General features: G+C 39.1%; 2 protein-coding genes across 3 annotated transcripts in view; both read left to right on the top strand.

Moving 5' to 3' along the window:
• The window catches only part of LOC107982888 (phospholipase A2 inhibitor and Ly6/PLAUR domain-containing protein), a 30,577-nt gene extending 29,506 nt beyond the window's left edge, over positions 1–1,071 (top strand). Inside the window, exon 5 of the mRNA XM_016993868.2 lies at positions 175–1,071. Coding sequence (XP_016849357.1) covers positions 175–389 — 215 coding nt within the window. The 3' untranslated portion in view covers positions 390–1,071. The remainder of the gene's footprint in view (positions 1–174) is intronic.
• Positions 1,072–6,781: 5,710 nt separating this feature from the next.
• hdac10 (histone deacetylase 10) overlaps positions 6,782–21,962 on the top strand; it is a 46,212-nt gene continuing 31,031 nt past the window's right edge. Inside the window, exons 1-6 of one of the 2 annotated variants that reach the window (XM_062982290.1) lie at positions 6,782–6,932; positions 13,266–13,335; positions 16,472–16,606; positions 19,406–19,502; positions 21,611–21,708; positions 21,800–21,904. In XM_062982290.1, coding sequence (XP_062838360.1) covers positions 13,271–13,335; positions 16,472–16,606; positions 19,406–19,502; positions 21,611–21,708; positions 21,800–21,904 — 500 coding nt within the window. In that variant the 5' untranslated portion in view covers positions 6,782–6,932; positions 13,266–13,270. The remainder of the gene's footprint in view (positions 6,933–13,265; positions 13,336–16,471; positions 16,607–19,405; positions 19,503–21,610; positions 21,709–21,799; positions 21,905–21,962) is intronic. The other variant, XM_062982289.1, reaches the window with a different exon arrangement.

The following is a 21,962-nucleotide window of genomic DNA, read 5'->3' as shown; positions in this document are numbered from 1 at the left end:
GTGTCATTTGTGAAAGAGAGGAGCAGGAGAATCTTTATCTGTAGCGGTTATACAAATAAATGTAGTCTTTGTCCAAATCTGTAGACAGTAAAGAAATTGATAGATGGCTAACGATTGCCCCCTTGTGGCTACTCACATCTCCTTGTTCATTCTTTTTTGTTCTGTTATCATCAGGTGAAACATCTGAAAAAGTTGCCATGAAGGGCTGTGCCACTCTGGCCGTCTGTGATGCCACCATAGGAGGTGCAGCAACTTTTACCGGGGTCAGTTCAGCCATCACAAAGCTTGAATGCAGAGCGGCCACGAACATTGCCAGCCGAACTCCCGAAGCAACTGGACTCTTCATTTCAGTCATTGCTGGACTCCTGATGATTCAGTTTTCATCCTAATTAATCATCTGTATTCATGAACAAGTGCACAGAGAAGCCAAACTGAGGACTGGATTAAAATCTGGTTCAGTTTTCACAGCTGAGAATATGGGATATTTGAGATCAGAACAGATACATAGTACTGCAGCCCACAAGTTATGAACAAGACAGATTCTGTAGATTTGTTTTTAAGTTGAATATGTCAGAATTGTTACATTTTTAAAGTGTAACTCTAACTGTAATAATTGGATTTCCAAAAAAATTGCTTGTTTTGGAAACAAGAATTGGTGATAAAGCTTCAGTTTAGACATCTTTTTCCCATGAGAACCCTTTCAGGAGTGGATTTCCTTTCCTACGGGTAGATTTCTCCCATTTCCTGTTGTTTCACCCCTGTTCATAACTATGTCATTTGGAATTTGGAATTTTTGTAATTCAAGGACTGCCTGGAATTATGGTTGCACAAAACCTTAGGCACAAATTAAAGATATTTTTTTGTATAAGTTAACCAAAATCCAGCGGTATTAGAATATTACAAGCATGGTTAGACCTACTGAGGTCATTCCAATATATAAGTTGAGTATCCTTTGAAACCAGAAGGGTTTCAAATTATCAGGGGATTTTGTTATACCTGTACTTTCACATTTGCACGTAATTAGATGTATTGCAACTGGAACCCAAATCTAAACACATAATTTGTACAGCTTATACATATAGACTGAATGTCATTCTATATTCTCTACTTAATAATTTTGTGTATGAAACAAAGTTTGTTTAGGGTTGCTATGAGTTTTCCGGGCTGTATGGCCATGTTCCAGAAGCATTCTTTCTGGATATTTTGCCCACATCTGTGGCTGGCATCCTCAGAGGTTGTGAGATGTTGGAAACTAGGCAAGTGGGGTTCATGTATTTGTGGAATGTACAAGGTGGGAGAAAGAACTCTTGTCTGCCTGAGACAAGTGTGAATATTTAACTGATCAGCTTGATTAGCATTCAATAGCCTGGCAGCCTCAAAGCCTGGCTGTTTCCTGCCTGGGGGAATCCTTTGTTTGGAGGTGTTAACTGGCCCTGACTGTCTGGAATGTGTTGTTCTTTATTTACTGTCTGGATTTTAGAGTTTTTTTTAATACTGGCAGCCAGATTTTGTTCATTTTCATAGTTTCCTCCTTTCTGTTGAAATTGTCCAGATGCTTATGGGTTTCAGTGGCTTCTCTGTGTAGTCTGACATAGTGGTTGGTCCAGCATTTCTGTGTTCTCAAATAATATGCTGTGACCAGGTTTGTTCATCAAGGCTGCTAAGGCTGACTTCTCTGGTTGACTTAGTCTGCAGTGCCTTTCATGTTCCTTGATTCGTGTTTGGCCAATGCTGCATTTGGTGGTCCCTATGTTGACTTGTCCACAGCTGCATGGTATATGGTAGACTCCTGCAGAGGTGAGAGGATCCCTCTTGTCTCAGGCAAACAAGAGTTCTTTCTCGCACCCTGAACATTCCACAGATATATAAACCCCACTTGCCTAGTTTACAACACCTCACAATCTCTGGCGATGCCTGTCATAGATGCGGGCGAAACGTCAGGAGAGAATGCTTCTGGAACATGGCCATACAGTCCGGAAAACTCACAGCAACCCAGTGATTCCAGCCATGAAAGCCTTTGACAACACAAAGTTTGTATACATTGAACTATCCAAAAGGAAACGTGTCATTATCTCAGCCATCCATGTCGACATTTTTTGGATTCTGGATTATTTTAGATTTTGGAATTCCAGATAAAGGATGCTCAGCCTATACTAGTATAGTAATGCACTGATGATCCTGCTTTAAAAAAAGAAGAAGTATTCACTGATTGCTTCTCTAGTGGGGCGATAGATGTCTTATTGATGATTTTATCTGGGCTTTGTGTTTCTTTGTAGGTGTCCTTCTGTTTGCTTAGAGAGATCTCAGCGCTCAAGGCCACGTAAAAGCCCTACTTTCTGACATGAAAGAATGTTTTACGTAGTCTCTAAACAGCCAAGACTCTGTTTACTCAGTGTTAGGCTTTGGTGGTGACTAAGGCTTCCATATCAAGGGGAAATGAATTCAGAGTAAGGTTGAAAGGAGCTATCCAGGGTGCTGAACAGTACACCATAAAATAGGTTCAGCACCTTGGATAGCTTTGTGACTCATATTAGAAAACAGAGTAGATTCTTTGCCCTAATGAAAATGGAAGTCATGGAGAAGTGTGTGATTATTTTGCCTGAAAACCCACTTCTGCCCTGCTCATAGGAACAAATAATAAGTGCATTTACCCATGTGCAGAGTGCCTTTCTCTCCACACTCAGGGCTAGTTCACACAATGCTTTTAATTCACAGATATTTTGGATTTTGACTGGACTGTGTTGCTAAAGGCTGTGTTGTAAGCATAGTAACACTAAACAATGAAGTCAACATACATCCTTCTCCTGCACCTTCTTTGTCCTGTTTTTTTTAACAACACACTCATCATCTAGTTGACATTAAACTAAGATAACAAACTGATTAAATGTTTGATTGAAAAACAGTTAGGTGTCTGACCTGTTCTTTTTAGACAACCAGTTCCTCAAATAGGAAAATCAATGATAGAAACAAGGCATACGATATTGATTTGTATGTTATTTACTGAAGCTTCAGGCAGGTTATATTTCTTTGGTGTGTACTTTACAGTCTCTTTTTGAATTACTAATCAATGCGCTGTCTGACAGCAACAATTACAGCTTTCCATTCTACTCCACACTTCAATGATTATTTGGATACGCAGGTGAGCTTATTCACATTAACAGTATGGGTGTTTAAAATGGTGTATCTCCGATAGCTTTCTATTTAGGAAAAATGATTAATTAATCTAATCACAAGTTTGTTTTTTAAAATATAGTCCTCCCTTTACATTCCCAGCTTGTGGGTGTTTCCATCCATCCACAGCTCTAGTGAGATCTGCTTTTCAGATGGATCATTTCACCATCACGTGTTATTTTTATGGTCTGGTAATGTGGTATTAAATATTGCTGAGTACTTGACACTAATAACACTGCTGAAGCTAAGCATGTTGGAGGAAGCAACCTTCTCAAGCCTCCTCTATTTGATGTTTGTCTCTTTTATACTATATCAGTTTATATCCCAAAATATATGTCTTATTTAGTTTGCAGTTACCTCATCTCTATATACCTAAAGCAGTGGGAGGGGCTGCAGGTCATGTGACTGCTCAGTGACGGTTTAGAATGTTCAGTTTTAAAAGGATGACAGTCAGAGAAGTCAGTTGAGCCTTGAGTCTGTTAGAAGTCAGTGTTGAGCCTTGAGTCAGCTTGAGTATAGAAGTCTGTTAGAGTGCAGAGGAGCTAAAACTGTTGAGGCTTGTGTTTTCTTAGGAAGTGAACTCTTATTAAATAAATAAATAAAAACTTTATTTATATACCGCTCCATCTCCTCGAGAGGACTTAGGGCGGTTTCCAACATGAACATCAAAACATTCAGTTGTCAAAAAACAACACACAACAAAGTACAACATAATAAACAATATCATAAGACAAAATCAAAACAATTCTAAAAAGAACAGACACAAAATTACAAATCCAAATCAATATAAAGAGAGCTTTATAAAGCAATATAGTTTATGAGGAGACTGTTAAAGTTTATAAGTTAAAGATACACACTCTCTAAACATTTTGAAGTTTAATCTAAAAAGAAATGTGCCTGTATCTTTAAATACACAAAGTTATTGGTAAACAAACTTGTTATCTTTAAAAGTAGTTTGCTGAAAGTATCAAATAGAAACAAAATATCTACTTATCCAACGATCATCCATTACCAAATAAACTCTGCTATCCCATTAGGTTGTGATCCTAACAGGTCTAATCCAGTCCATTTCCCAATAAATCAAAGGATGATCTCTGCTTGGATGGGAGACTGAAAAAAAATCTCAGTTATGGAGCTCTGTGATCTACAAAGCGTACAGTAGTATTTGCTGGAGTTTGGTTCCAGAGGCCTCTGTGGATACCGAAATATGAGGAATTCAACCTCTATTATATACAATAGCATAGTAAAATGGTGTCCCTTGTATATAAGGGAAAAATCAATGTTTGCGTTAGGGAATTTTAACAAATATTTCAAAGCAGTGGATGGCTGAATACATGATGTCGACTCAATAGGACTCTATTACACTATGCTGTTATAACACTATGATCCCATTTTAATTTCCACATCATCCTTCTGTGGAAGTCTAGGGTTTCTGTTTCGTGAGGCCTAAGAGCCCTCTAGCTGAGGATTCAAAAAGTCCCTCCCTAAAGTGCAAATACCAGGATTCCATATGACATTGCCATGGCAGTTAAAATTGAACAATAGCACTATAAAACTATAGTATGATAAGGTTCCTTCAACAAATTAGCTGGCACACATATTATCTGAATAAGGTGGGAGCAGCAGTAAATGCAGGTTGAGCATCCCTTACCTAGAATTTCAAAAATGTCCAACATTCAAGACTGCTTCTATAGGTGGCTGAAAAAAGGACACCTTAGCTTTCTTGCAGTTCAATAGACAAAACTTTGTTTTAGGCACAAACAGTATTAAAATAGAGAAGCCACTGAAATCCACAAGCATGTGGACAATTTCAACATAAAGTAGGAAACCATGAAAATGAGCAAAATCTGGCTACCAGTATTAAAAAAAAACTCTAAAATCAGGACAGTAAATAAAGAACAACGCTCAGAAGACAGAGGAATTCCAGATAGGAAACAATCAGGGCCAGCTAACACCTCCCAACAAAGGATTCCTATTCAGCTAATGGAATATGACCTGTTAGGATCATAACCTATTGGGGATTATGACCTATTAGGATCATAATGTATTGGATAGCAGAGTTTCAGGAGTGTTCCTTTAGTTATGGAAGGTAACTGGCTACGTAAATATCTTGTTTCTATTTGATGCTCTCAGCAGACAAGGATTCTAATACACATCTTTAAAATAACATGTTTATTTTACTAACAACTTCATGTATTTAAATTTACAGGTACATTTCTTGTTAGGTTATGCTTTAAAAACGTTTCAGTTTGTATCTTTAACATATAGCCTTTAACAGTCTTTTCAAAACGATAATGATCTGTACAGTTCTCTTTTATTACAACCTACTTCCAAGGAACTCAAGCCTCAACTAACTTCTAACACTGGCTTTTGTACTCAGACAGACTCAAGCCTCAAACTCAAGCCACAACTGACTTCTAACACTGGCTTCTGTACTCAAACAGACTCAAGCCTCAACTGATTTCTAACTTCTAACACTGGCTTCTGTACTCAAACAGAGTCAAGCCTCAACTTACTTCCAACTTCTAACACTGGCTTCTGTACTCAAACAGACTCAAGCCTCAACTGACTTCTGTCATTCTTTCTAAAACTGCTATCTAAATAGTCACTGAACCAGTGGCATGGTCTGCAGCCTCTCTATGTACTGCTTCAAGTAGATAGAGCTAAGAAAACTGCAAACCAAAGAAGACATACACTTCAGGAAATAAACCGATACATTATAACCAGACAAATTTTTAAATAGAGGAGGCTTGAGAAGGTTGCTATCTCCTACAATTCCCTCAGGCAGGAAGCAGCCAGGCTTTGAAGCTGAAAGGCCATTGCTATCGCCAACAATTCCCCCAGGCAGGAAGCCGCCAGGCCTTGAAGCCGAAAAGCCATTCAATGCTAATCAAGGTGGCCAATAGCAACATTCACACTTGCCTCAAACAGACAAAAGTTCTTTCTCCCACCTTAGGCCTTCCACAGATATATTAACTCCACTTGCCTAGTTTCCAGCAAACTTCACAGCCTCTGAGGATGCCTGCCATAGATATGGGCGAAACGTCAGGAGAGAATGCTTCTGGAACATGGCCAGACAGACTAGAAAACTCACAGCAACCCGGTGATTCCGGCCATGGAAGCCTTCGACAACACAATATTAAAATATCGTGTGTACCTCTATTAGGAATATAAATGAATTTCATATTTAGGCATAGTTCCATCTCAAAGGATGCATCTGCACTGAAGATTTAATGCAGTCTAGCCCCACTCTAACTGCCATGGCTGAATGCTGAGAGCTGTAGTTTGGTGGGGCGCCAGCTCTCTTTTTGCAGCGAAGGCTAGAGACCTCCCAAAACTGCAACTCCCAGGATTCCATTGCATTCAGCTATGGCAGTTAAAGTGGGCTCAAACTCCCCTTCCTGCACTATTTTCAAATACTGTACTCCGATCCGGTGCTTACTCATCTCTGATAGGAGGAGGACTACTTGCTCACAATCCTCTGAACCAATGGGGTTTAAATATGCAAATCAACGCGGAACTCATTGAAGTTTTTTCGCCTCTTTCCCGCGCCGCCGCCTTTGCGTCGCGGATTCCGATTGGGCGGACTGTGCTCTCCTTGAGCCAATCAGGAATGGTAGGCTTTACGTCCCGCCTTTGAGCACTTTGAGACTGTTTAAAGTTGCACTTTGATTTCCCCCTTTCTATCTAAAATCCAACTCCCCTCATTTTAAATTGGACATTTGCATCACTCTGATTGGGACCACAGAACAGCGCCAGAGGTAAGTTGAAACTATTATTGTTTGGAATGAAATAACAGAAATGTGAAACGATTTGGGTGCATTAGCACTGTAGAAATTAATGCAGTTTGACACCACTTTAGCTGCTATGGTTCAATGGTATGGGATCCTGGGAGTTGTGGTCTTACAAGCCTTCTCTACCCAAGACTGCTGGTGCCTCAGCAAACTACAAATCCCATGATTCCATAACACTGAGCCATGGCAATTCAGGTAGTGTCAAACTGCATTCATTTTATTTATTTATTTATTTAATATTTAATACATTTATATCCCGCCTTTCTCACCCCGAAGGGGACTCAGAGCGGCTTACAAATTAAATTTACATACAATATCATATTATTAGCATAGCACAATACTGGCAGTAAATTACCATATTGTACTATATCTATATATTGTAATATTATCAATAATATTACATGTAATATATAATATATAATAAATATTATTATATTGTATTACAGTAGAGTCTCACTTATCCAACACTTGCTTATCCAATGTTCTGGATTATCAACGCATTTTTGTAGTCAATGTTTTCAATACATCGTGATATTTTGGTGCTAAATCCGTAAATACAGTAATTACTACGTAGCATTCCTGCATATTGAACAACTTTTTCTGTCAAATTTGTTGTATAACATGATGTTTTGGTGCTTAGTTTGTAAAATCATAACCTAATTTGATGTTTAATAGGCTTCTCCTTAATCTCTCCTTATTATTCAACATATTCGCTTGTCCAACATTCTGCCGGCCCGTTTATGTTGGATAAGTGAGACTCTCCTGTATTAGTATTATATTGTATTACAAAATAATATTATTATTATATGCATATACAATATATTGTAATATTAAATAATATTGTAAATTATATTGTATATTGTAATTCTACAATGTAAATGCATGGCTAGAGGCACGCAATGACAATTCCAATTGCCCCAGTCCAGATCTTGGTTTCTTTAGTTGGGGAGTGGGCAGTGGCGTCCTGCACATGCTCAGTGGTCCTCCTTCCTGACATATTTAACTCATATTTCCCGCAACAATTCATCTTAAACTGTGCCAATGCAGTAGGCGAGATTAACTCTTTAGACTAGCCGGTACAGGTTGAGTATCCCTTTCCCAAAATGCTGGAGGCCAGAAATTTTTTGGATTTTGGAAATTCCTATATTTACATATTTGAGATACCTTGCAGATGGGACACAAGTCCAAACATGAAACTAAATTTATATTTCACATGCATGTTCTACACGTTGTCTGAAGGTTTTATTTATTTATCATTTCAGAAGCGAATTGAGAATAGTTATAATGTATTTAAAAACACAAAATTAAAAACTTGGCATTATACTAGATTTCCTTTGACCAGAAGCTGGCCACTTGGCGTGCCTCTGGCGTCCCTATAAGAAGGTCCTCCACTGTGCCTGTGGCAGGACTAGGACTGCATTGTAATAGGTGGTCTGTGGTTTGCTCTTCTCCACACTCGCATGTTGTGGAGTCCACTTTGTGGCCCCATTTCTTAAGGTTAGCTAGCTCTGCATCTTGTGGTGCCAGAGCGCAGCCTGTTCAGCGCCTTCCAAGTTGCCCAGCCTTCTCCTGTGCCCAGGAGGGAGTTTCGCATCCATGGATTGAGGTTCTGGGTTTTAACCTGCCACTTTTGGACTCTTGTTTGCTGAGGTGTTCCTGCGAGAATCTCTGTAGATCTCAGAAAGCTGATTTAAGGCATTAGTATTCTGGCTGATATCCGAACAGAAGATGGGCCAGGGATGTCAATGCCTTGGACCTTTCATTATTAGCTGCTACTTCTCGGCGGATGTCAGATGGTGCAATACTGGCCAAACAGTATAATTTCTCCAGTGGTTATTCTGTGATAATGCAGCATGTCTCATTAAGAGCCACATCCACTGTTTTAACGTGGTGAGATGTGTTCCACACTGGGCTTGCATATTCAACAGCAGAGTAGCAAAGCGCAAGAGCAAATGTCTTTATGGTATCTGGTTGTGATCCCTAGGTTCTGCTAGTCAGCTTTTGTATCATATTATTTCTAGCATCCACTTTTTGCTTGATAATCAAGTAGTGCTTCTTGTAAGTCAGAGCACGGTCCAGGGTAACTCCCAGGTATTTTGGTGTACTGCAATGTTACTGTGGGATTCCTTCCTAGGTAATCCTCAGAGCTTGATATGCTTGTCTGTTCTTAAGGTGAAAAGCACATGTCTGTGTTTTAGATGGATTAGGAATCAGCTGGTTTTCCCTGTAATAGGCAGTAAGATCACCTAAAGCTTCGGAGAGTATCTGTTCAACCATTTCAAAGCTCCCTGCTGGGGCGGTGATGGCACGATCATCAGCATAGATGAAACTCTCTGTTCCTTCTGACAGTGGTTGATCATATGTATAAATGTTAAACATGAAACTAAATTTATATTTCATATCCACATTCTACACATTGCCTGAATGTCATTTTATGCAACACTTTAAATACGTAATTTTATGGATGAATCAAAGTCTGTGGTCATTGACCTCTCAGGAAGCAAATGTGTCACTATCTCAGCCAGCCATGTGGACAATTTTGGATTATTTCCATTTTCAGAATTCCGAATAAGGAATGCTCCACTTTTAATGATTTTCTTGATATGTGGTGTCTTAAGGAACACAGAGAGTACATGCACATATCTTTCACTCTCTTCAAAGCCCACTGATTGAGTAGAAAAGGACAGTCTTTCATATCACCTTGTCAATTTATTGAATATTACTTTCGAGAAAAACAAAAAGACTGGTAGGGGAGAGGGTGGGTTTCATACTCACTGAATGGTCTAGAGTGAATAGGTAAAGGGTAAAGGCTCTTAAGTCTAGTCGTGCCCGACTCTGGGAGCTGGTGCTCATCTCCATTTCTAAGCCAAAGAGCCAGCATTGTCCGTAGACTCCTCCAAGGTCATGTGGCTGGCATGAATGCATGGAGCACAGGTATCTAGAGTGGATACCTGGCCTTAAATGTGTGGAGTCTGCTGTAGTCTCTCAGTGATTGGAGAGAGGCAATAGCCTGGATGTTCTCAGAGGCACTCTTATGTCATTCCTTTTTGAAGCCTGCTTCTGTGGCTTGGCTGTGTCGATTGTACTTCATAAGTAAGAGAGAGTTAAGTGACATGAAGAGACAGAAAATTGGACCTCTATCCAAAGGGATTTGAAAAATCATTCTCTGATGAAAAGCAGGGAGAGGTTGCTGGGTCGTTGCCTAGAGAAACTAGCTTTTTGTTCTTGGTCTCCGATTACAACTATGTAACACAATTTTGTTCCTAGGTTATAAATGTCATTTCCTAATTGGTTCTATCATAAAAACATGGAAAAGGTTTATTAAACTGCAAGAATGTTGTTTTTGCAAGACATCCTACAGCACATTTTGCTATAGTTTTTTTAGTGAATATCTACTGGAGCTAAACCCTTGAGCCGACTGTATTGCTGACCTGAAGGCTGGGTTGCTAACCTGAAGGTTGTCGGCTCAAATCTGCGAGATGGGGTGAGCTCCTGTCTGTCAACTCTAGCTTGTGGGGACATGAGAGAAGCCTCCCAGCTAACACACCCAGGCATCCCCTGGGCAACGTCTCTTTAGATGGCCAATTCTCTCACGACCTGCAGTAAGTTCTCAAGTTGCTTCTGATACAATAAAAAAATGAATATCTGACAGAGTCTCAACCAATTCAATATAGTTTGTGACAGCCGCAAAGACTAAATTTCTGGAGTATAACAACTACACTTTCAAAGTAGGTACAGCACATTTAAACATGAATAGCACTTCCAAACCAGGAACAGATGTTTTTTTCCAAATTTTGTTACATAGTATTATTTCATCTACTATGCATGCATGAATGAAGTAATCATTGAAATGCCACAGTAAATTTCTTCATCTTCAGTCGTTCATGGATAGATCCTTATTCTCCTCACCTATCATGTTATGACAACATTACTATGAAGGACAGTGGTTTGTCTGAACAAATCCCAAACTGTAGGCATTCTTGAAGGCTGTCTGTGAACATCATCTGCAAAATCATAACCTTCACTTGCTATGGCTTAGTTGACAGACAGCACTAAACCAAAGTTTAAATCAGGGGTATGGCATTTAGATATTTTTGAACCGCACTTCCCAACATTGATAGATAATCTAACAATGGGAGTTATAAGTCAACAGTTTCTGGAGGGATACCCATTTCCCATCACCTGTTTATTGAAATAAGCTATATTCAGAAACTACAATTTGATTTTGGTTCACTGTAATAAGCTAGGAGTGTGCTACCATGGCCTGTAATTTCCACATGACATTGGATTGTAAATGATGACAATTATGGGAATTGCTGTCAGAAACATCTCAGTGGCCACACTCAACTGGAGATGAACTCTAACCAATGTCCATGTTCTTATCTATTTTGATCCTCTTCGTCTAATGAAACATGTTGATGATGACTTAAGGTCTCTGTGCAAACCTTTGCTCTGCAAAACGAATCCATTTTGGAGAAGGAAAGTACACAGAGTAAGCACAGAAGGGTTGCAGTCCTTCATAGTCCATCTGTGCCGGTGAAAATCATGGGGGATCAGAGAAAAGTCTGGCTATGTACCTATAACTAGATGCTATGCAGTTACATAGCCATACAGGTCTGCTGGGGTTATCCGAGGATGCAGTAGTGAATAAACTACATTTTGGGATTGGCAGGATGATTAACCTGATACTTTCCTCATTTCTATCCTTAAATGTCATGGAATGACTGGGGGAGAGGTTCAGAAAATCTTCAGTGATGGCCATCAGGGTTTGGTTGGCTGAGAGAAATAGAATAACAAACTCCACATTGACCAAAAAGGAGCCCCCAGATGGTGTAGTGGACTAAGTGACTTGAAGGTTGGGTTGCTGACCTGAAAGCTGCCAGGTTCGAATCCCACCTGGGGAGAGTGTGGATGAGCTCCCTCTATCAGCTCCAGCTCCATGCAGGGACATGAGAGAAGCCTCCCACAAGGATGGTAAAAACATCAAAACATCCGGGCGTCCCCTGGGAATCGTCCTTGCAGACGACCAATTCTCTCACTCCAGAAGCAACTCCGGTTGCTCCTGACAGGAAAAAAAAAATTGACCAAAAAGAAATATATACACAGAATGTAATCTGACTTATGCCTATGATGATAAGATCAAGAAGCCAGCCAAGGATTGGTTGGTTTAAAAGATGCAGACACCCTGGGTCCTTCCACACACCCAGAATATCAAGGTAGAAAATCCCACTATATCTGCTTTGAACAGGGTATCTGAGTCCACACTGCCATATATTCCAGTTCAAAGGAGATAATGTGGGATTTTATTCAGCGGTGTGGAAGGGGCCCTAATCTACCTCTAGTCCGTACAGGTCCATGCAACAAAGCAATCAATATTTGTAGTTTTGCACAATTGTGCTTCATTTGGGCAATTTTTTTTAAAAAAATCATTCTCATTCTTTAATTGAAAGTGCTGCAAAATCCTTTGCCCTCTCATAGGGCAAGAAGCATCATTTTGCCATTCCTCGTCTCTGTGTGCAGTAAAAGTACTCAGTGCTGAAATATTGTTTAGTGTTAAGTCTGAACCAGAGCAATGTGACTATTACTCTCGCCTTAGACTTCCCAAAGAAAATAAGAAAGCACTTCCATATTGGAAATATTGTTTGTTTGCTTGGTACTGTTGAGGCTCAGATGCAATACCCCTTTTGAAAGAAGGCAAACCTTGCAGAACCCCTTAGTGTCAGCTTTCCAATAAAGGAACTAGGAGGCAGAGGAGATAGAAATACACAGATTTATTTGCAAATAGAGCTGCGGGTGACCATCATGAAAAGGAGTGGCACACCGACTGAGATTTCACATGGGGTATTTATAATATTCTTCCAGGTACAATTCATTTCACAAACATCCTTGTTCTCACGCCCCTCTTTCTTTCATCTTGTTTCATCCTGAAATTTATCAAAACAACAAACAACAAATGTCCATCTATCAAAATCAAACTTTAACAAAACACTGTATCAGATCCTCACATCTAGGACTGTTTCTAAGGTTTTATTGCCCTGCCTGCAAGTGTGAGTTCCTGGTCAATTGATTTCCTTTGCATCCCCAGGAAGGCGATGGGCTTGTTTTATTGCTGGCCATTTGGTGGTGTTTGTGACAAACATTTTTTACTGACATTTTCTAACTATTAAGAAGACTATTTATTTAATCAAACTATTCTGAATACCATTGCTATTTATGAATCAGATTGAATCAAATTAAATCATGGCCCTTGTGTCCCTTCAGTACCTAAAACATGTGCAAATGTTTTGTTTGTTTTAATAGGAGCCATGGCTTCTGGAACAGCACTCATTTATGATGATGAAATGAGAAACCATAAGCTAATTTGGGATGAGTAAGTTAATTTGTAGTTACCTTTTAAACTGCTATGAACATTGTTTTAAATGGAAAGGAAATTGCATGGCCGACTTGAGTCCCTATATCGAGTAAAAGGTAGAATAAAAATAAATCAGATAATAGTAATAATAATTAAGATAATGATGTGTAATCTGCTTTTCTGCTGAATAACCTTTGTTTTACAGTATTATTACATGCCTTGCAACTGGAAAAGTGTCTTGATGGATTGCACCTCCCATGGTGAACCTTTATTAGAACTTTAGTCCAAACACATCTATAGATCTGCAGTTCCCCTCCCCTGCTCTAATAAACAATGAATGGCCCAACTTAGAGATTCAGACAGAGAGTACGAACATTCACCCAGAATGAAATTTGGACGGATACCACTTTGAACTTGCCTTCAAACATTTCCTGGGTGTGGTATTGATTTTCAGAATCACTGCTGAGAAAAAAGCACTCAATTCCAATCTCCAGCAGGTAGGTGTGCAATGGGCTTCTACTCAGAAATTTAAAAACAGTGTAGGGTCCATGAAAGGGAGATACAGTAACATGCTCTATCCAGCTTGCTCCTCGGGGCTGAATTTTTAATCATTGGCATTATCTAGTATCTTGCATCAGAGATCCCTTGTTTTGCCCTTGCTCTTGTTTTTATCATCAGCGTACAGACCTTCCTCTCCATGACTTCTGTTTTTTCCACCCCAAAAAATTAATGTGTATTGAGCACACCTATGCGGCCATGTATGAACTGTTCAGAAGATATCAACTGTGATAAGTGTTCGGTCTGAGAAGAGACTTAAATTTGGTTCTGCTGAAGCATTCCTATCATTCTGGGAAAATTGAGATAGCATATGGAGGGTGGTTCTTTTTTTGCCAGCAGGAAATGATTAGTGGTTGTGTCTTTGTTTGGGCTTGCAATTGTTCTGTTTTTTAGCATGGTTAAAGAGAAAACCCAAACCTGTTTCTTTTGAAAAGCAATTAAATTGTTTTTCTGTTCGAACTACTTTTTTTAGATTAATGTTTTAATGAAAAAAATAAATTTAGCTTAAATTAATACTTTGAAACATTATGATATGTATTAGAAAGCTTTAATCAATGACGTTTTAATGATTTTTAACATTAACATCTTTCAATAAAACACATTTTTCATGTATTATTGAAGGGACCATAAGCCAGAAAGTAGTAAACTATTGCCTATGTAGTTTTGCCTCTGCCTATGCCCCTCCCTTCCTGTGAGCTGGTGCCTTCCTTCAGGAAGTTCCAGAGAGAGAAGAAAGCTCAGAGTAAACAAGTTAGGTCATTGGTATCACTTATGCCAAGTAGGTGTGGAAGGTGAGGAAGACCCTCAGCCATTGGTCAGTTTTAGATAGGTCGAGATATAAAAGTTCTTTGTTTGCTATGCACATGTTGCAACGGCCATTTTCATGATACAGCCCTCTGGGGTATGTACGGCTGTCTCGCCTTCTGACAGCTGTGGTGAAAATAAACTTTGCTTTTTGCATCTCTCACGAGACTGAGTTTCTCTGCCTGATTTCCCTCCTGTGCCAGGACCCTTTGAAGGTAATTGTCTTATATTATTATTCCTATTAAATCTGAATACATGTGTGAGAGTCAAGGCCCGTGGACCAAATCTGGCCCTCCATGTCATTTTGTGTATCCTCCACATGCTGGACTGCAACTCCCATATTTTTCATCATTACGCATCATGATTAGAGCTGATGGGAGTTGTGTTACAGTAATATCTGAAAGGCTACAGTTTGTTCCGTTTAATCAGGATAGTGAGGTTTTAATTTAGATGAAAGGCATGTGGATATGATGACTGACTTTAAAATGTGATTTAAACTTTCCCCAACTTCAGAGCCACAAGCAGTAATTCTGAAAATGGGGCAGGCTTTAGCACAGCAGGTTAATCACCAAGTTGCAATAAATCTTGCCAACTGGAAGATTGACAGTTCAAAACGTGGGTCAGAGTGAGCTCCTGACCTTTAGCCCAGCTTCTGCCTACCTAGCAGTTCGAAAACAAATGTGTATAGGAACTGCATTAAAACAGGGAGGTATTTAGACTTGGCATTTCGGTCAGAAAAAGGAGGAAGTTAATTAACAAAGAAAGCTCTTTGGCTGGGAGATGGAGCAACAGCACCTCCCAGTGGCCGGAACCAAGCACAGCCTCTAAAGATGCAAAAGCCTATATATACCTCTACTGTTGTCTGCCTTGTCATTGTTATAATCGGCAATGAATGTTTGATGTATATGTGTTCTGTGATCCGCCCTGAGTCCCCTTCGGGATGAGAAGGGCGGAATATAAATACTATAAATAAATAAATAATAAATAAATGCTGTTGGGTTGCAATTCCCATGATCCCCAGTCGGTGTAGTAGATAATCAAAAGTGACAGGAGCTGTCTGTTGGTCAATAATATCTGAGGATCTCTCAGGGCGCGGGAGAAGGAGGAGAAGCAGCAGTCAGGAGGCCTATTGACACGCCTTTCATGTGTAGTCAGCCTCTCCCCTCCTGACTTCCCTGTTGCCTTGGCACTATAAAAGGGTTTCTCGAGACCAGTCACTCTTGCAACGGTATAGTAATAGTGAGGCCTTGGACCGAATTTTAGTTCTTGGGGATCACTGATGGTCCACGGACCACAGGTTAAGAACTATTGGTTTAAACCAACTTGGCTTAAACTAGCCAACTCCATTTTTTGTCAGAGCATTAAAGGAGATATCAAAGATATTCATCCTATATTGATGATAGGATTCAGTACCTTGGATAGCTCATTTACAGTTCAGACTAAAGCTAAGAGTCAATTCATCATCTCACTAACATGGAAATTACTGCCAGGGTAATGGAAAAGTTTTACAAAAAATAAAATTAGAGAAGGGTGGTAGGATTGTGGGTGCTGAGGGAAGTATCGGGTGTCTTGATGCCCATGGGCATCCTGTGTTGTGCCTCAGTGAAAGCATTTTTAACAAAACGATTGATGAAGCCAACTGAATAATTTTTCAGTATTTATTTTCCACTTTAATTTCTCAGTCGAGGAAAAAACAAAAATAAATGTGTTCCTTTTTTCTCAGCAGGGATACAGACGGCTCTCTTTTTACCTTCATTGCAAAAAGAAAATATATGTTTGTCTTTTTTTTTAGTCCAATCTGTGAGATTGAAGTACCTGAGAGACTCTGTTCTTGCTACGAGCAACTTCAGGGTTATAATCTGATCGAAAGATGCACATCTGTACCTGTCAGAGAAGCCACTGAAGATGAGATCATGCTGGTTCACAGGTCTGCATTAATATATAATGCATTTCTCCATCTCAATCTCTGTTTGAGAAATAATAGAAAGGGCTTTCACTTCTAGATCCTTTTCTTGAAATTTACTCATATGGTTTCTTCTTATAATGAAAGAACCCAAGCAAAGACCTACTGCTCTTCCATGGGCAGTGAAATCGCTGTCTATTGTGAAAAGTTAATGAAGCCCTGCAGTGGAAGATGGGTAGAGCTTTCTTTTGATCAGGTTAGTGGGAAAGAAACGAGGACCAGCATAGATTAGCTTGACTTCAAATGTGATTTTTTTCAATGGCTTTTGGAAGTAGAGTGGGGCCTTCAATATTCACTTGGCTTTGTTTCTTGGATCCCCTATGGATACCAAGATGCATGGATGCCCAAGTCCCATTATATACAATAGCATAGTAAAATAATGCCCCTTATATAAAATGGCAAAATTAAGGCTTGCTTATTGGATTAAAAAAATGGGTGGTTGAATCCGTGGATGCGAAATCCATGGATATGGTGCTTTGACTATTATTATTTATTTTATTATTTTTATGTATATATTTTTCTCCCACGGATAGAACTAAAGCAACTAACAAAGTAAAAAAAGGACAAGACTACATGATACTAAACACAACAACATACCAATCCCCTGATCAGTCCAATACCCTGATCAGCCCAACGACTGACAAGTAGTACCTCCGTCTTGGTACAATGATATAGCACTAAATTAGCTACATCTTATGCCCTCAGTTTACTAGTTCAGCTGCATAATTCATTGGGGGATTTAGGCCAGCCTTATATTCCTCATTATTGCTGTTCTAAGGATTGATAGGAGGTATAACATATGAGTGCCATATTGAATGCTTTGGTGGAACACAATCTGTAAAGCAATTCAAAAATCAGAAGGGACAGATTTCATATATTGTTGATAATACTTGGCATACATTGTCATTTTTAGCTGTCATGGCTGAAAGCACAACAGCAGGATTGATATCCAAATTGGGAACCAGTTTTTAGAACTTGATGTTTGTTGAGAGATTGTTTTCATACACATAGCCGAAATCATAGTTCTTGCTGAGGTGGTTTGCCGTTTCATGGCTTAGATGAAACAAAAGATGAAACGAAGTGATAATGTTGTAGCCCAGCAGCAGTCACAGCAGGTAGGGGCTGATAAGTTCACTGATGATTTTGAGTCGGATTGGGACTGTGGGCTTTCCAGGCCCTGGGATTCAGTCTCATTGTCATGCAGAGCCAGAAAGTGAAACTGCTTTAGACAGGGAGACAGGCACAGTTGGGTCTGAGAATGTAATTGAACTTCAAGGCCAGTTACAGGAGTTGGAATTAACTTCTCCAGATAAGGAGTCTAGTGAAGATGAATTAATGAGAAATTCTCTTGGGAACACACCTGGTGACCTAAGCCAGGAGGATCGCGTGCAAATTTGGCCAGATACCAGTTTTGCAGGTCATCACGCCTTCGTGGGAAGCAAAAGTTCCAGGGGAAACATAATGCTTTCATGTCTGTATATTAGGAGCTAATGGGCACTTTGCTCTTCAGTTCAGGCAACGTGGCTTTCAAGTTACAGTCAGGCCTGGATTCTCTAGTTCTTTTCTTGGTTTTGGGATTCAAGTATTCTGGGAGTTTTTCCATGTTCATGTTGTGTAGCCTTGTTTAAGTTTTCCTTATGGACTTAAGTTGCTTTTGGATTTTGGGACTATTCTTGAAGTGCCTTGCTTTTGGGTTTATAAGAGACATTTGATTGCTAACTTTTTGGATTCTACACCTTCTTTCCTTATCCCTGCATTTTACTATGTATCTTTTGTGTGTTTTACAATAAACTGTTTACCTTTATTCTGGACTCTTGTGTGATGCTCTGGTCATAGGTGGCTATCAGGTCTGGGGTGCGACAGACAGTTATCTTATTATTTGAAACTAATTGCTAAGTTTGACTCTTGTGAGGAATCTGCACATCAATAAGAATGCAGATCATGGGAAAAGACATAAGGTATATATTGTCTATCAAAAGCTATTTCTGATTAATTAATTGAATTGCTGATCATTCCAATAAAAAGTCTGAGTAAGCTAGACTCCAGAAAAGCCAAGACACACAATAATGCTACTGTCGGAGTCGATACCTTGCAACTGAATAGTTCATCATATCAAGGCCTGTTATGATTTTGACAAACAACTTTGGAGCCCTAGCAATTTTTTCCCTTCTATGTTTTAGTTCCCAAGCCATTAGAGGTATCAGATGTTGCTGTCAGAAATATCTCTCAGCAATATTTCAACAATTTGTTGAAATGACAATCTTCTCAGATGCTGACAGAGAAAAGATAATGAAAGCAAATCTCTTTGTATCGACTGAATCAGTGTTTCCCATATGGTGAAATACCATTGTGGCTGCATTTATCATTAATTGTCACTAACTGTGGTGGGTAATATTCCTTCTTTCTTCTAATCATCTCTTCTAATAATCTAAAAATGATCCAAAAGGTCCTTGCCAAAACTTCTCACTGTTTGAGCACTGAGAATAGATTTGTCACAACTTAGAATTACATAATTTTGCCACCGCAAATTTTGCCACTGCAAAATGCAATTCACAACTTAGAATTACATAATTTTGCCACCGCAAATTTTGCCACTGCAAAATGCAATTCACTTTTCCATATAGGTTCATTCTGTAGTCCAGATCCTCACTTGAGCTCATGGTAAAAGCCTAGAATTGTCAACCTGCACCAAAACAAGATTACTATGGCTGAATGTGTAGATGGATGTTGTCCACAATCTGAGACTTTCCTTTCTCTTTTCAGTTCAGACTACTTGGAAATTGTAAAAAGCACTGAGAAAATGAAGCAAGAAGAACTCCGGAAAATCTCTGCTGATTTTGATGCTGTTTACTTCCATCCAGTATGCAAGAACAATCATTATCCCTTTATATATATCATTTTCTACATCTATACATCTATTCGTCTTATACCGTGTTTCCCCGAAAATAAGACAGTGTCTTATATTAATTTTTGCTCCCAAATATGCTCTAGGTCTTATTTTCAGGGGATGTCTTATTTTTCAATGAAAAAGAATTCACATTTATTGTTGAACAAAAAAAATGAACATTTATTATATACTGTACAGTAGTTGTCATCACAAACCAGCGTAACCAGACAAACTGTGAATCCTATCAAGAATGTCTTGTTATTACCATTATTTCCATGTAAAACACTCTATGGTACGTACATTTACCGATCCTGCATGCTCTGGTGTTCTGTTCAGCGGGCATGCTTCCAAACAAAACCTTTGCTAGGTCTTACTTTCGGGAGAGGCCTTATATTTAGCAATTCAGCAAAACTTCTACTAGGTCTTATTTTCTGAGGATGTCTTATTTTAGGGGAAACAGGGTACGTATGGGAAGTTAAGGAAAGATAGAAAAGAAGTCTAAACCCGAGAAAATTACTGTCATACATACCAGAGCTTGGAAAAAGTTGCTATATTGGACTGCAACTGTCAGGAACTGTAGTCCTAACTCTTCAGAGCTTCCATATATTAATATAGCAATCTTGATTGTCTGAGTGCCAGTTCTTAGGAAGCTTAAACAGTACCCATCGGTGCCCACCACCCCTCCCCAAAAGACAGGTAACAACTGACTTTGGGGGACTTCAAGGTTTGCAGAAGTTGGCAAAAGGTCATTTTAGGAGAAAAAAAAATCCACAGTGGTAATGCCATAGTATCTATTCAAGCCAAGACTGGGAGTGTCAGACTGAATTCAGTCCACCACATCATCTTATGTAGCGTGCAATGCTTTCAATGCCAGGGCGACATACTTACATTTTGTCAATCTTGTGTCTTTCTCTACTTTTTTGAACTGTTTAGTATTATATAATGATAATAAAGCAGTGCTAGGGCTTATTTCCATTTTTATTTTCATAATATCATTTATTTCTCTAAATACTTTTTCCTATATATTTACAATGCCATCACATATGTATATGTGTTCCTACTTCTTCGCATCTCCTCCAGCAGTTTTTTGAGTAGTTTTTGTTTATATTGCCTGTTTTTACTGGTGTTAAGTACCATTTCCATATTAATTTGTATTGTTTTCTTTAACACGTATTGGCACATTTTAAAATGTCTTTGTTCCCATAGTTGTGTCTATTCCATATCACTTAGTTTAATCCCTAAATCTTCTTTCCATATCTCCTTGAGAATGTTGTTCTTTGTTATTCCTCTTTAGTTCCCACTATTATCTTATACATTTTACTAGTTATTCTTTTCTGATGTTTATGTTCTTCCATAAGAGAGGGCAGAATATAAATAAAGTTTTATTATTATTATTATTTATTATGATATTCCAAAATCCAAAACACATCTGATGCCAAGAATTTCAGATAAGAAATATCTAACCTGTAGTAGTAATGATGACAATGTTTTGGATCCCTTCTGTCAGGCTGAGAAAGCTCAGCTCATGTTGAAGAGACAATCTGAATGCTTCCATTATACAATGTTTGGGAACCTGTTCTTTTGTTAGTTAAAATGGAGAGATTTTATCCTCCTTCCCTGTACCTGGAAAGGCAGGGCATTTAAACTTTAGAAGAGGTTAGATAACTGGTCTCAACTTGATGGGTACACTGACTGTATTCCAGCCCAGGAAATGGATCTATTAGTGGCCAACATTTTTTTCATTGGGGAGAACTCAACAGACGTTGGCTGTGACCAAAAAGAAAAAGCTTCATTCAGTGAGGGACATGAACTAACTTTGCCTTTGCCGTGGCTTTTATTGTTGCATGCTGTTGGATATCTACATTTAATCAATAAGCCCTTGTTTTGCTGCACCTGTGACTATGTTTCATTTTGACAGATTCTTGAGCCTGAGTTGGCCTGGGAACTGAATGAATCCGGGTCTTGGCATCATAATAGTAGCACTACAAAGCAGTATTCTGTTGCAAGTCCCATTTATGTGCTGTTTATTATTTTCAGAAACTGCAGTAAAAAAATGAGTCATGACATTTGTTGTTCTTTAGACTACATACCTCTGTGCCAAATTGGCTGCCGGAGCCACACTGGAACTGGTGGATGCAGTGATGTTGGGAAGAACTCGTAACGGGATGGCTTTAGTAAGGTAAACAAGGTGGAAAGCACTTCTTAACAAAACACCTTGGTATTCTCCAAGCCAATGAATGGCTTAATAACCCCATCGTGTTTGTTTGCAGGCCTCCGGGTCACCACAGCCAGAGAAATGCAGCCAATGGGTTCTGCATATTCAACAATGTTGCTATTGCTGCAAAATATGCCCAAAAGAAATATGGTTTGGAGAGGTTGAGTATATATTTGCCGTTTTATTGATTGCCTTCTTAATTCAATCTTCCTTGCTCT

Source organism: Anolis carolinensis, chromosome 5 (assembly GCF_035594765.1).
Source record: "Anolis carolinensis isolate JA03-04 chromosome 5, rAnoCar3.1.pri, whole genome shotgun sequence".
Classification (NCBI taxonomy): Eukaryota; Metazoa; Chordata; class Lepidosauria; order Squamata; family Dactyloidae; genus Anolis; species Anolis carolinensis.
This window is presented reverse-complemented; position numbering and strand designations above follow the sequence as displayed.